Source organism: Vitis vinifera, chromosome 15, assembly GCF_030704535.1.
Source record: "Vitis vinifera cultivar Pinot Noir 40024 chromosome 15, ASM3070453v1".
Classification (NCBI taxonomy): domain Eukaryota; kingdom Viridiplantae; phylum Streptophyta; class Magnoliopsida; order Vitales; family Vitaceae; genus Vitis; species Vitis vinifera.
In genome coordinates this window covers 16,809,509-16,822,959 of record NC_081819.1, presented here as the reverse complement: position 1 = coordinate 16,822,959, position 13,451 = coordinate 16,809,509, and the positions used below count along the sequence as shown (strand labels likewise).

Genomic DNA, 13,451 nt, shown 5'->3' with positions numbered 1-13,451 from the left:
TCTCCTTTGCAGGGGAATGCAGGTTCCATCCGTTCAGTGAAGCTGAATCTAGAAAATGATCAAAACCTAAAATGGGTGCTCATTGATGTTATGGAAAACTATACTGATAAAGCAAATTGTTATGCTGCAAGCTTACAGCAGCAGCTTACTTAAAAATTTTCAGCCATGACCAGGTTTCAATGGCAACAAACTGAGTCCTATCCTGAAAGAGACTCCACAATCTCACCCCCACCATGGTTCAGAGATGTGTGTATCACTAAAAACATGAGAAAAGGTTACTGAGCTCCATGGCCAAAACAAATTACTTCAGGAACATCTTTATGTAATGGATATAATCATATAAGAGAGATTAATGAAATCTCAGAACTATAATGTGGTCGCTCGCATGGGAATTTTAACTAAAGACTGTTCTCTGCTGCAACACATCTTGCTCTATTAGCTCTTCTTTCTTCTACTTGGGGTTCCCCCATTTTGATGACTTGTTTGGCAGAACTTAGTCAGAATGAGTCAACTTCCTATTCGGGAACTGCAACAGCTTTGTCTGCTGGTGTTGTAGAAAGAACCTGTTCAGCCCCTTTAACTTTGTTCTCTGAGGGTGCCACATCTGGGTCATCGATGGGAGGAATAACATCCTTTCCTTCAAATGCTGAAGTTTCACTCACAATGGTGGTATTGGTACTAACACCTGACGAGGCTTCAGATGCTATTATGTCAGGTTGCAGCTGACTGTTAGCTTCCGCGGTAACAGTATTCTGACCCCCAGCTTCTGATGTGGCCTGCGATTCTACAGTCTTGGTACCTTCTTTATCCTGTGTTTCCAAAGCTGACACTGGTGCTGGCTCTGGTTCTGATGCGGGTCCTGGTGCCATTCCTGGTGCTTGGCCTTGTTGCATATAAGGCATTGGTTGAGCTGGAAGACCTTGAGAGCCGCTAACACCTTGTTGATGAACTTGAGGGATGAAGAAGTTTGATGGAGCATTAGGGTTGGATGGGATTAATGCTTGAAGTGCTCCTGCAATTATAGCTTGGTAGCCATGGAACCGCTTAAGGTTTGAATGGTGCTTTTTACCAGCCAAATGACTGTCAAAAACAACCTGAGACTCGCACTTGACATTGCACAACTCACATATCAGAGGAATCATTTCTTTGGGTTTAGGGGGCTCAAATTGTCGCATGCGCTTCCCACCTCGGCCCCCTCTCATCTTACGCTTCAATCCACGCCCTGGGGCTTGAAAGTGATCCATCCTCGCTTTCCTCTCCTGTTCTTCTGTTGGTTGTGCTGAAACTTCAGACTTCTCAGCTTCTGTTTGCTGCTCTTTCTCAGTTCCATTAGCTCCTGTACCCTGTGAAGGCTGTTTATCCTCAGATCCTCCAACTCTCTCAGACTGAATAAGTTGTGGTTTGAAATCAGAGATGGGCATTTGTTCATTCTGCACTCCAGTTATGAGCTTGTTCAGATTCTGTAACTCTTGATATACTAGCAAATTCTTTTTGTGCCTCTTTCCATTCTTGTGCTGCTCCAGGATTTCCAAAGTATTGCAGTCAACCCTACAAAGTTCACACCATGCCATACATGGGGATCGCCAGAATGGATTGCCATGCTGTGCCATTGCAGGAAATTGTGCCTGGCCAGGATCTGATCCTGATAAAGGCTGCATGAAAGCTTGAGGTGTCTTTCCTTGGAGCTGTGAAGCCTCTCCTGGGATTAACGCTCCTGGTCCCTCAGCTGTTGGAACAGATCCCAAATTTGGAGTTGATGCTGCATTATGTGGTGGGAAGTACCTGCCACCTCCCTGGCCACGTCCACTACCATCAGGTCCAAAGCCATGGGGACCAAATTGCCCCCTGCCACCACCTCTGAAGGATCTACCACCCCCTCTAAAGGGTCTACCACCCCTTCTACCTCCACCTCTATATGAAGATTGACCAATCTGCACCACATTCAAAGGGTAAAAAGGACCATGTAATGGCATGCCAAACGCTGGCATAATCAGGTAAATAGTAGCAATAGAGATAAACGATTGCATAAAATACAAACCAAGCAAAATATAGCATGCCATGGTACAGAATAATTCATGTGCATACAACAAACAAAAAATCATCAAATATTATTACTGATTTAAAGAAAATGGTACAAATCAGTGGATAAACATGAAAATTTTAGACAAGGAAACATTGAAAATGTTGACTGAGATATGGACAGAAATAGCACATCCTACGTAACTGGCTGATTCAATTAAACAAATAATCAGATTGAAAACTTTATAATTCAAGTTACTTGAGGTGTGAGATTCATACTGGGAAACACAAGCACCCTACAAGTACACTGATCTTGTTCAACAAACAAACCAATCACATAAAACCACATGAAGTTGAATCAGTAACATTAGCCAGAAATTTGATGCACATGAATTCAATTGAAGCAAAAAACTCAAATTAAGTCCAAATGAAACCTGCTAGAAGTTAAGAAATTTGTCAAATAGGATTAAAAAACAGACCATTGATGGAGGGGTCCAATTGAGACAAACAGAAAGACAAAAATAAGAAGAAAGTTGTTCAGATTTCAGAACTAGAAACACTCACACACACAGAGCTGTAATGGAGAGGTCTAGTTCACGATAAACAGAAAGAGTATAATATGAATAAAGTTGCCAGATTTCAGTACTAGAAACAGACAAACAAAAAGGAGGAGGAGCAGAAGAAGAAGAAAAATACAAGAAAAAAATGGTTCAGATTTCAGAATTAGAAACACTGTGCACATGCATGCTTGACTGCACACACATGCAGAAGTGTAAGGAGGTTGTATTAGCCTGCACCTGTAGGAGGTAGAAGTAGGCAGTAAAGAAGAACACAAGCATAATGAATTATATAATCTGCTAAAAGATAGATGGTTGCTAACTACAACTTCAAGCAAGCACAAGCTTTGACTAGCTTATGTATATTACATGGATTTAGCTGAATATGTCTAAATCACCAAATCTATCCCAAGTACTTCTTGTTGCTTCCCCGTGGAAATTACTTCAGCTGACTAGGGATTGGAATCTGATATTCATTAGTGAATCTCACAACAAGACTTGGAAATGGTGAATTGCCCTATGAAGCTTCAGAGGTTTGAGCTCAGACAAGTGGGGGAGCACAGAGTGGGGACAGATGTTTTGACATGGAAGATTTTTTTTTTTTTAAAGTAAAGAGAAGTATATTAAAATGAAAGAGGAGACACCAAACTAGTGCCCTCTAGGTATACAGGGAGTATACAAAAGCAGCCCACCGACTCTAAACCAAGGTAGCGGGAAGAAACCCTTACCTATAAGTAAATCCTAGCCACTCACAAAAGCTAACAAGAGACCAAGGGCTCAAAACTATAAACACCCTAACCCATGACCACAGATTACATACAAAAGAATGTTTCAACCTTTGGATTGACAACACCTCATTCCCAAAAGCCAACAAATTTCTTTCCTTCCAAACTGACCAAAATATACATAAGGGGGCCATTTGTCATGCCTTTTTACAGATTTTCCCCACAAACGCTCCATGCCACCCAAGGTGAGTTTCCTTAACTGTACTAGAGAGAACCCACTCCACACCAAAGAGAGAAAAAAGAAGATTCCACAATGCCCTTATCATAACACAATGGAGTAAAAGGTGATCCACCGTTTCTCCTTCAGCAAGACAAAGAAAACACCTATTTGCCAAAGAATAACCCCTTCTTTGGAGTTGGTCCAAAGTTAAGATTTTGCCCCAGGAAGCTTCCTAAGCAAAAAAAGCTACCTTTGGAGGCACACACGCTCTCCAAATACCAACATAAGGGAACGGAACAGAACCACCAGGCTCCAGAGTAGAGTAGAGCAACTTGACTAAGAAAACACCACTTCTAGATGCTGTCCAAACCATCTTATCCTCGTTCTCCCTTTGCACCCTAAATGCATGGATTTTTAGCATAAACTGTCCCATCATCTCAATTTCCCAGTCATTAAGCGCCTTGAGAAAAGAGGGGTCCAACCATCCCCTACACCATCTGGGTTCCACACTTCCGATACCCAGGCATCTTTAGCCCAGGAAATGGCAAAAAAAGAAGGGAAGGACTCGTAGAGAGGCTCATCTCCACACCACTTATCCTTCCAGAATCTCACTCTCCGACCATTACCCACGCGGAAGGCTAAACTGCTATACATACCCAACCACTCCTTTCTAATAGCTTTCCAAAGCCCTACACCATGCCTCCCACTTTCGGCCCGAGTACACCAACCCCCCTCCTCTACACCATATTTGTGACTGATCACTTGCTTCCACAAAGCCTCACTTTCAATGGCAAAACGCCAATTCCACTTACCCAAGAGAGCTTTATTCATCAACGCTAAGTTTCTTACCCCCAAACCACCTTTCTTTCTTTCCAGACAAACCAGATTCCACCTAACAAGATGAGGCCTCTGATCAAGAGCACCTCCCCCCCACAGGAGGTCCCTCTAAATCTTCTCCAACCTCATCCTTACTTTTTCTGGGCAAAAGGAAAAGAGACATGAAGTAAACCGGCAAACTGGAAAGAGTGCTCCGAATTAGGGTGAGTCTTCCGCCTTTGGAAATATACTGTCTCTTCCACATAACCAACCTTTTCCTAAACCTCTCTTCAACACTATCCCATACCACCTCTGATTTGAAAGGTGCCCCCAAAGGCAATCCCAAATAACTGGAAGGCAGATCACCCACCTTACAGCCCAACTCCAAAGCCAAATCCTCTATATCATTCACCCTCCCCATCGGAATAAGCTCACTTTTCTCCAAGTTAACTTTCAACCCTGAGCAAGACTCAAACCACATGAAAAGCCAGCTTAGATATGTCAACTGATCCTGAGACTCCTCACAAAACACCAAGGTGTCATCCACAAAAAGCAAATGAGATATCAGAATCCCTTCTCCACCCTTACCTCTAACCCTCCATCCAGATAAAAAGCCCCCACTAATGGCCCTTCTCATTAAGCAACTAAACACCTCCATAACTATCACAAACAAATAAGGGGATAGAGGATCTCCTTGTCTCAAACCCCTTGAGCTTTGGAAGAATCCGGAAGGAGAGCCATTTATAAGAACAGAGTATCTTACAGTTGAAATACACCACTCTATCCACTTAATCCATCTCTCCCCAAATCCCATTTGCTTTAGCACAACCAACAAGAACTTCCAGGCGATATGATCATAGGTCTTCTCTATATCCAACTTGCACATCACGCCCCCTTGATTGCTTTTCAATCTGGAATCCACAACCTCATTAGCAATCAAAACTGCATCAAGAATTTGTCTACCCTCCACAAAGGCATTTTGGGGTTCTGAAATCACTTTTCCCATTACCTTCTTGATTCTATTTGCCAACACCTTGACCAACAACTTGTAAAGGCTTCCCACAAGGCTAATCGGTTTGAAATCTTTCAAATCTTCTGCACCTCTTTTCTTAGGGACTAAAGCCAATAAGGTTGCATTTAGAGATTTTATAAATCTGCCCCTTTCATGGAATTCTCTAAAAAAGCCCATAATTTCAACCTTCACCACATCCCACCCAAAAAGCCAAAACACCATTGTAAAGTCATCCGGCCCCGAGGCTTTGTCTTTGCCTAGGTCCGTAAGAGCTGCAAACACCTCTTCCTCCAAGAAAGGGTTCTCCAACCCCTCAACCTCACTATTATCTAACCTCATAAAAGAGATCCTGTCGACACTAGGGCACCACCCCTCTTCCTCTTGGTACAGCTCTGAAAACACCCCCACCACACTGTTTCTTAAGTTATTTTCCTCTGAATGCCAACAACCATTAACTTTCAACTTGGACAGCTAGTTTCTTCTACTATGAGCATTCGCCATCCTATGAAAGAATCTGGTGTTATTGTTCCCCTCCTTCAACCACAACTCCCTAGACTTCTGCCTCCAAAAAATCTCTTCCTTCATCACCCAAGACTTGTAGGACTCCCTTGCTCCATTTCTTGCTTCACATTCTTCCATATTTAAAGCTGCATATTTCTCCTTTTCATCCCAATACTCAACCTGCTTAAGAGCTTCACCCTTTTTAGCCTCAACTAACCCAAACTCTTCTTTATTCCAAATCTTCAGAATATTTTTAAGGGCCCTCAATTTAGCATCTAAAATGTAGTTGGATGACCTAGTAAAATTTAAACTCCCCCACCACGTCTTCATCTTGTCTTTGAAACCCTCCTCCTCCAACCACATGTTCTCAAATTTGAAAGGGGTTTGAAAGGGGAAGGTCCCCTCTTCAGCCCTCCTCCTTCTAGGAGGACCGGGAAGTGATCCAAGACCGGTCTGGGGAGAATACCCTGCACAACCCCATTGAATAGATTAACCCAGTTATCCGTCACTAAGAACCTATCCAGCCTAGACTGGACCTGGTTATTCAATCCTCCTCTCCAAGTAAACCGGCCCCCCCTCAAAGGATAATCCCTGAGCTCCAAATCCTCTAACACTTCTGAGAATCTCCTCATTGAAGCTGTAAGACCACCTCCCCTACTACGCTCCTCTAGAAACCTTACCAAATTGAAATCCCCTCCCACACACCAAGGGTCACTCCATAACCCTTTAACTGACCCAAGTTCCTCCCAGAACTCCTCTCTATCTCCACTGCAAACCGGCCCATACACACTAGTGAACACCCACACAACACCATCCACACAATTTTTGAACCGGCACAAAATTGAGAACACCCCTTCTTCCCATCCCACCAACTCCACCAGCCTATTGTCCCAAAACACCAAAATACCCCCAACTGCACCCCTAGAGTTGACTGCTCTCCACTCTATATTTCTTCCTACCCCCAAACTTCGAACAAGCCTCGTAGTCATTTCTTTAATTTTAGTTTCCTGTACACAAACCACATCCACTCTTTGGGATTTAATAACTAACTTGATAATCCTCCTTTTATCCCTATCATTAGCCCCTCTAACATTCCACGACAGAATTCTTATCTTCATTTACACCCTGATCCTGAAGCCCCTCCGAAAATACCCGCGCTAGAACCCATTTTTGCCTTTTTGTAGCTAACAATCCACTCCAACTTCTTGAGTTCCCTACTGGATTTTGAAGATTTTAAACTCGTCTTCCTAGTCACCCCTTCCTTACCCTTTTGCTCAATTCTCCCCTTCATTCTCCTTAAGAAATATAAGATTTCCTCTTCGAAGCCTTCCATCATCCCCAAGCAGCAACTGAACCTCGGAAGGCTGCTAGAACTCCACCCTTCCCCACTTCCCCCTTCTTCTATGTGGCAGGCACTTTCTTCCTCACAAAGACTAGTAAAATCCTCCCCAACTAGTACAAGAGCTAACTCATTCCCTCTCTTAGTGTCACTCGAGTCCTAAGAATGTCCACTCCAGTCTCCGAAAGTCGACGCGGCTTTGTTTCTCCCCACACTAGGCTCAAAACGACCCAACTCCCCTTCTGCTCCATAATCCAACCCCTCCAAAGCCCCTATAGCCTCGGTGTTGCCCCAAGAAGAAGAAGAAGAAGAGTATCCCTGATGCCCCAACTCAGAAGGAGAAATAGGACCAACGTAATACCTGGAAGCCTCCTCCATCAGAGCCTCGTCGGTGACTCTCCATCGACACGGCGTCAACTCGATGGTGGCTTCAACTTGGACAGCCAAGAGCTCCGATTCCATCCCCCCTTCAACATCCGCGGGAACTGACGAAGCCCTAGCCGAGGAGGACCGCTCCACAAAACCCGTGCCAGAAATGGGCTTAGAAGCCCCCCCCCAGCCCGCCTTTTTAAAACTAACAGGCAGTGGAAGATCACTAGTGACTTGATTTTAAGCGATATCCTCTATTAAAGCTGAGTTTCAAAGGAAGGAATGCCAAATTTTCAGAGATTTGGAGATCCTTGGCCACCTCAAAAAGGAAACTGGAAAGAACTTTCAAGTCCATGTATTAGGATAGAAGAGGAAATGGAGGATTAAGTCATTGTCTCATAGATTTCATTGATTGTTTGGATTCCGAGTTTGAAGGTTGTGTATGATCATGATCTTTCCTTTAATTTGGTCATTTGGGTGCTACCTGTATGCTCTTTATAAATTGTTTTCCTCCCTTGTTGCTTTTCTATAATATTTATTTTACCCCAAAAAGGGATTTTAGAACCATTTTCCTGTTTTTGAGTCAGCAAAAAGAAGTCATAATTCCTCCTTTATAAAAAGCAATGTCAGGTGATATCTGTTTAATTTGGGTTTTATTTTACAAACTTAAGAAATGACCAAAAATGAAGTTGGGCTTCATCAGTGATATTACAATGTGTTCATTTTAAGCATCTAATTGAATTAGAATCATCACATTACATAACTAAAATTCAATACTATAAATACAAAGAGCAAGAACACAACAAAAACAAATATATGCAAATAATCCAATACAACAAACCTTTTCAGTTCATTTTTCAAAAGATCTGATTTGCATCTTTCACAATGAGACAACATCTGCTGACAAAATTTAAACTGTATTTTAGTTGAAAAATGGGTCTATTAAGGTTCTGAAAGTCAATCTTCAGGTTGACATACCTAATATTAGTATCATATTTTCAAACTACAAGTGAGCTCTCCTATAAGAAGCCTACATTTTTAGATTATTCCCATTAATAAAAGGCTCAATACTCAATTACAGGAACAGACATATGCAAAGCCACTTTTCTTAAAGGACAACATCAAATGTAAAACATCACATAGGATCACATCCTCTTGAGAATCAAAAAAAGCCAAGTCTTGAAAATGGAGTGTTGGCCCTGCTTTCGTAAGGTAGAGCTTGCTACCAGATTTGAAATCAAACCCAATAATCAGTTTCTTTTAAATACTGGTTTTTTCCAAGATCCTACTCCACCTTCGGATGACCCATTTGATGTTTTGACATGACATCTTCCTTCCTTTCAATAACTAACGAGCATCAGGAAAAAAAATGAAAAAGAAAAATGAAAATTTACGTTTTGTTCTTAAAGTCTGGAGTTGGAATTTTTGATGGGATAGGCCTAAGCGTCAGGGGAAACCATTAGATTGCAAAAGATAACATTTCCTCATTACGCTTGAGCTACAACCCATGGTTTCTATGACCATTTCTTCAAAGATCCCAACTGTTTGAAGAATAAAAAGACCCACCAGTTATTCTCCACCAAAAACTCTCATAGCATCCATCTTCTCCACATATTTTTGGCAGCACCGTGGTGTGAGGTGTATCCTCGAGATGCTCAATTTAGAACCCTCAAGATAGGCTCACCGCTTACCTAAGTCCAAAATAGAGAACAAAACACCTTGTTCAAAAAGAAAAGAAAAGAAAAGAAATTTCCCTGTACCACATCCTTAACTGCAGGACACACTGCATGATTCAGATAATAAGGCCATACAGTTAAGCAGCGGAACAAGCTCATAAGTGCCTCCACATGACTATAACAGCTGAATGCTAAACCAAATGATAACAATCACATCCAACAATGTGAGTCAGCACAATAGCTAACACACAAGTTTGGGAAAGATAGTGATCATTTGATCTAAAAGAGTGTACCAGAGAAGGATACCAACAAGCTCACATGAACTCTAAAGCAACCAACCATGTTCCATTGGTATGGCATCAATAAGGTGGCACCTAAAGCAATTGCCACATTTGCCTCATTGACAGGGTGGAAGATCTTATTAAGGGTAAGCCTTATATGGTTGCTTTAGGGCTCTGTGCCAAGTTTATAGAACCCTTTTCTTCATCTTTGAAGAATAACTAGACAGTAGTGCTGAGGATTTAGTACAAATCAGCCCTATCGTCTCAATTATATTTCTATAGGAGATCAAAGGAGCACCTAACAAGAAATTCACTCCCATGTGCAAAATATTTGTACCATGTCAAGAGTGGAATCTTCAAATCAGCACAAATCTTGTGACTAAGAACTTCTTCAGTGAAACAAACATCTTAAGGTGGGAAGTAAACAAGCTGAGCAGAGCCGAGCCAAGTCGAGAAACAGGCTGTTTGTGTGCCTCATGATAAAACTGTAATCATGTTAGATAGCTTATTCTTCCAAACTCAAATTTCAATAAAATTCAAATTTCCTTGTGTCTTGTTAGAATGCAATGCATCATAGAAATTTAACATCCTGAAATCTCAAAATTAGCGCTTGACAATTTTGGCCCTCCCATTTAAATTCACCTGTTATCAAATTGATGCCAAAACCAAGAATAAAATCACATTTCATATGTTCTCTAAGCTGTAACAAGGTGACATAGAAAACGCTACTAGGGATAACAAACATATAAGTTAAGCTAGATAAGATCCCTGATAATAATACAACAACAACCCCCTCCCAAACAAACGAAAACAAAAACCCCTTCAAACCACAAATTAAGAAGGTTTTTAATATAGACCATCCATATATGTTGAAGAGATCTAATAACCAAGGAAACCTAGCCAATCTAAAGACATTATATAATCCATTGAAAGCAGAGAAGAGAAAAAAAACCTTTCATTGCCAAATTAAACAAACAAATTGATATTTAAATGATGATGATGACTACTTTTAACACAAGGTATGATCATGCAGCATGCTTATTAACACCTAAGGAGCAAAAGTATGCTGAAGCCTAGTCACAAAACACAGACCAAGGCCTATTGCCTGAGCTGAGTGAGGCACAATCAATGTGTTCAATTTCAATAAAGATAAAACTATAAAATTTTAATAATGCAGTTATGCAAAGGGCCCGATCAATATGGAAAAAAAAAACAAAAAACAAAAAGAGCATTAGATTATCCAAAGCTGACTAAAAACATAGAATTGGTCATTAACCATGTATAGGCAAGATATACAACACTAATGCAGAAGTCAAAGTAAAAGAAGAATTTTGGGGAAGAAAACAAATAGAAACCTTACAAGGCAACAACCTTAGTGAAAAATTTTGAGGAAAAAAATAGTAAGGATAATTTCAGGTAAAAAAAATTTACAAAATAATTTCAAAACGAGGATTGCTAAGCTATGTTGCATGACACTGCAGCATTATGTGATTGGACCCAATGACCCATTTGACAGTTCGAAAAAGAGTCAAAAGGTTTACTAGGATTTTTCTTTTTTTGCACCTAGGGACACAATTAACAACTGTATCATGTAGACTAACACATTATCACTGTAGTGGATTTGGTGGGAAATGTTCACTTTCTACAGCCAACATAAGGGGTAAGATAAGAAAAATACCCACTACAAGATTATTGTGATTTCCTTTGGGGCCTCTAAAAAATCTAAAGCAGTTTAGGATTTGGCATGGAAAGAGTGGAAAGAAGGTTGACAAATAGGAAGAGGCTGTAAACAGAGGGATGATAACTCTTATCAAGAGTACCCATTCAAGCATTTCAGTCTATGTTATATTCATCTTTATCATCCCTGTCTCTTGGAGAAGTTGCAGAGGGACTTTCAGTGGGGAGGTTGGAGGAGGGTAGGAAAATGCTTCTGATGAAGGAGGGAGAATATGAGGGGAAGGAGGGGCTTACATGGCACTTCATTGATGGAGTGTCGCCTGGTGCATATAAAGTGAAAGAAATCATTTTTTTTTTAATTTTTTGGCATGAGGTTTCAAAGGTGAAACTCGAAGAGACCATTCCCCATTTTTTTACATGTGTTGACTGCGAAGGCTATTAGAATAAGAACCTGCTGCTTTCAGGACATTTTTTCTTTTTGACAGTTTGAGCTCTCTTGGATACAGGAATTCTTTTTCCTGAAGCTTTTCATTATCCCTTTCCCATCTCTTTCCTATCATTAGGGATCTAAAATTAATCCCACCAATAAACTTGGATTCTGTTGGGGTTCATTCAATCTAGCCTTGTTGATCCTTGCCTACCAAAAGAAATGGTTGCAGGCATTCAGTGACACCTTATACTAATTTCTTGCTGTTCCCCACGTTGAAATCCTATCTGTCTCTGTTTGTCTGACAAACATTCCCCATCTGTACTACCTCCATTATGGGGGCAAAAAATCTAAATTCCTAGTGCTTACCACATTTACACTTGCCCCAAGCAAAACTAAATCTATGTTCATATAATTTTTGTAACCACCCCATAGTAATGTTTCCATACAACCCCGTAAAAATAAAATGCATTGTTTAAAGGAGAAAAACTAATAAACAAAATGCATACTGAAGTAATGAAACTCTCAAATTACCCTAATCATGAATATCAAATTAGCCACTAACCACAAAAAAATAGATAAATTCAGGGAAAACGTAGAATTTTACAATGAGATAAATAATTAACAACACATAAATAATGCCAAACCCAGATAAAACTAAAGCCACATATTAAAGAAAACAGGAAATCACAATTAAAGCTGTTAAGACCCAAATACTAAAATTCGCCAATGCCAAAAAGAAGGGGAAAACCCAGCAATGTCAAGGCTACACAATCAAAACCCTAATTCAAAAAACACACAAAAGGATTTATCAAATTGAGCAACATGCTATAAAAATTAATAAACAAATCCATTACCGGCGGGCGAACAGGACCAGGACCAAAACCTCCATTGTTGACCTGCCACTGCTCCGCAGAACCCTGAGCCGAATCCATATTTCCGGCCATCTGGAACAAGTTAGACCCAGCTTGAGCCGAATCGGGATAACCCATATGTTGTTGTTGCTGCTGCTGCTGCTGTTCATGAACCCCCTGTGGGTAATAAGCATTGTGGGGAGCCTGCAAATGGGCATAGTCAGGTCCTACCGTGTGAGTGGGTTCAGGCGGAATTGGGACCCCAGGAGGGTGAATCGAAGTGGGTTGCTGCTGATTCTGGTAATCAGTGGCGTAGGGTTGTGGATAGTACCCATATTGCTGGTCTTGATTGTATGTGTAATAGGCTTGTGCTGACAGATCGTAGGCTTGAACTTGAGATGGATCATAGGGCTGAGAGGATTGAAGATGATACTGGTAGAATTGTTGGTGTTGTTGCTGCTGCTGTTGATCCATGGGAGGTTGTTGATGGGTGTTTAGGGCTTTGGACGGGTTGATTTTCCTGGATGTTCACTCCATTGTGTTGAATGATAAATGGGGCGTAGAAGTGAAGATTTTGTGAATTTACAGGGGATTTGAGAATGAAATTCTCTGGGTTTAATTTCTTCTAGAAGTTTTACGTATCATTATAAAATTAGTATACAAAAATTAAAAATTAGGAAAATAGTTACATTCCAAAACACCCAAAATATACCATGAAATCTAAATCGTTGGAAAAAAGTTATAGTAATTGAATTAAGATATAAAATAATAAGATTTTATATCTTATAGATTGCTTAAAAGTTTTTTAATACTTATCTTATTAAGATATATTTCGATATGAACACTAAAATTTAGCAATTACTAAATAAAAAGTAGGATTTATATAATAAATGTAATGGAAAATAATATAAAAAATAAATTATTATTAATATTAATATTTAAAATAATATTTCATATTTTTACCACTTGATATTTTAA

The 13,451-nt window shown here is 40.3% G+C and overlaps 1 protein-coding gene across 1 annotated transcript; it reads right to left on the bottom strand.

The window, feature by feature from the left end:
- Nucleotides 1–56: 56 nt before the first annotated feature.
- Nucleotides 57–13,078, bottom strand: LOC104881792 (uncharacterized). Its single transcript, XM_010663014.3, has 2 exons — nucleotides 12,477–13,078; nucleotides 57–1,931 (listed from the first exon to the last, which is right to left on the bottom strand). Exons 1-2 carry the CDS (start codon nucleotides 12,945–12,947, stop codon nucleotides 516–518), a joined length of 1,887 nt encoding a protein of 628 aa, XP_010661316.1. The 5' UTR covers nucleotides 12,948–13,078; the 3' UTR covers nucleotides 57–515.
- Nucleotides 13,079–13,451: the final 373 nt, after the last annotated feature.

Excerpts from the sequence above, each read along its gene's own strand:
- LOC104881792 (XM_010663014.3), bottom strand. The coding sequence starts at position 12,947 with ATGGATCAACAGCAGCAGCAACAACACCAACAATTCTACCAGTATCAT. Across the intron at positions 1,932-12,476 it reads CTGGTCCTGTTCGCCCGCCG|ATTGGTCAATCTTCATATAG; the intron begins GTAATGGATTTG and ends AATGTGGTGCAG.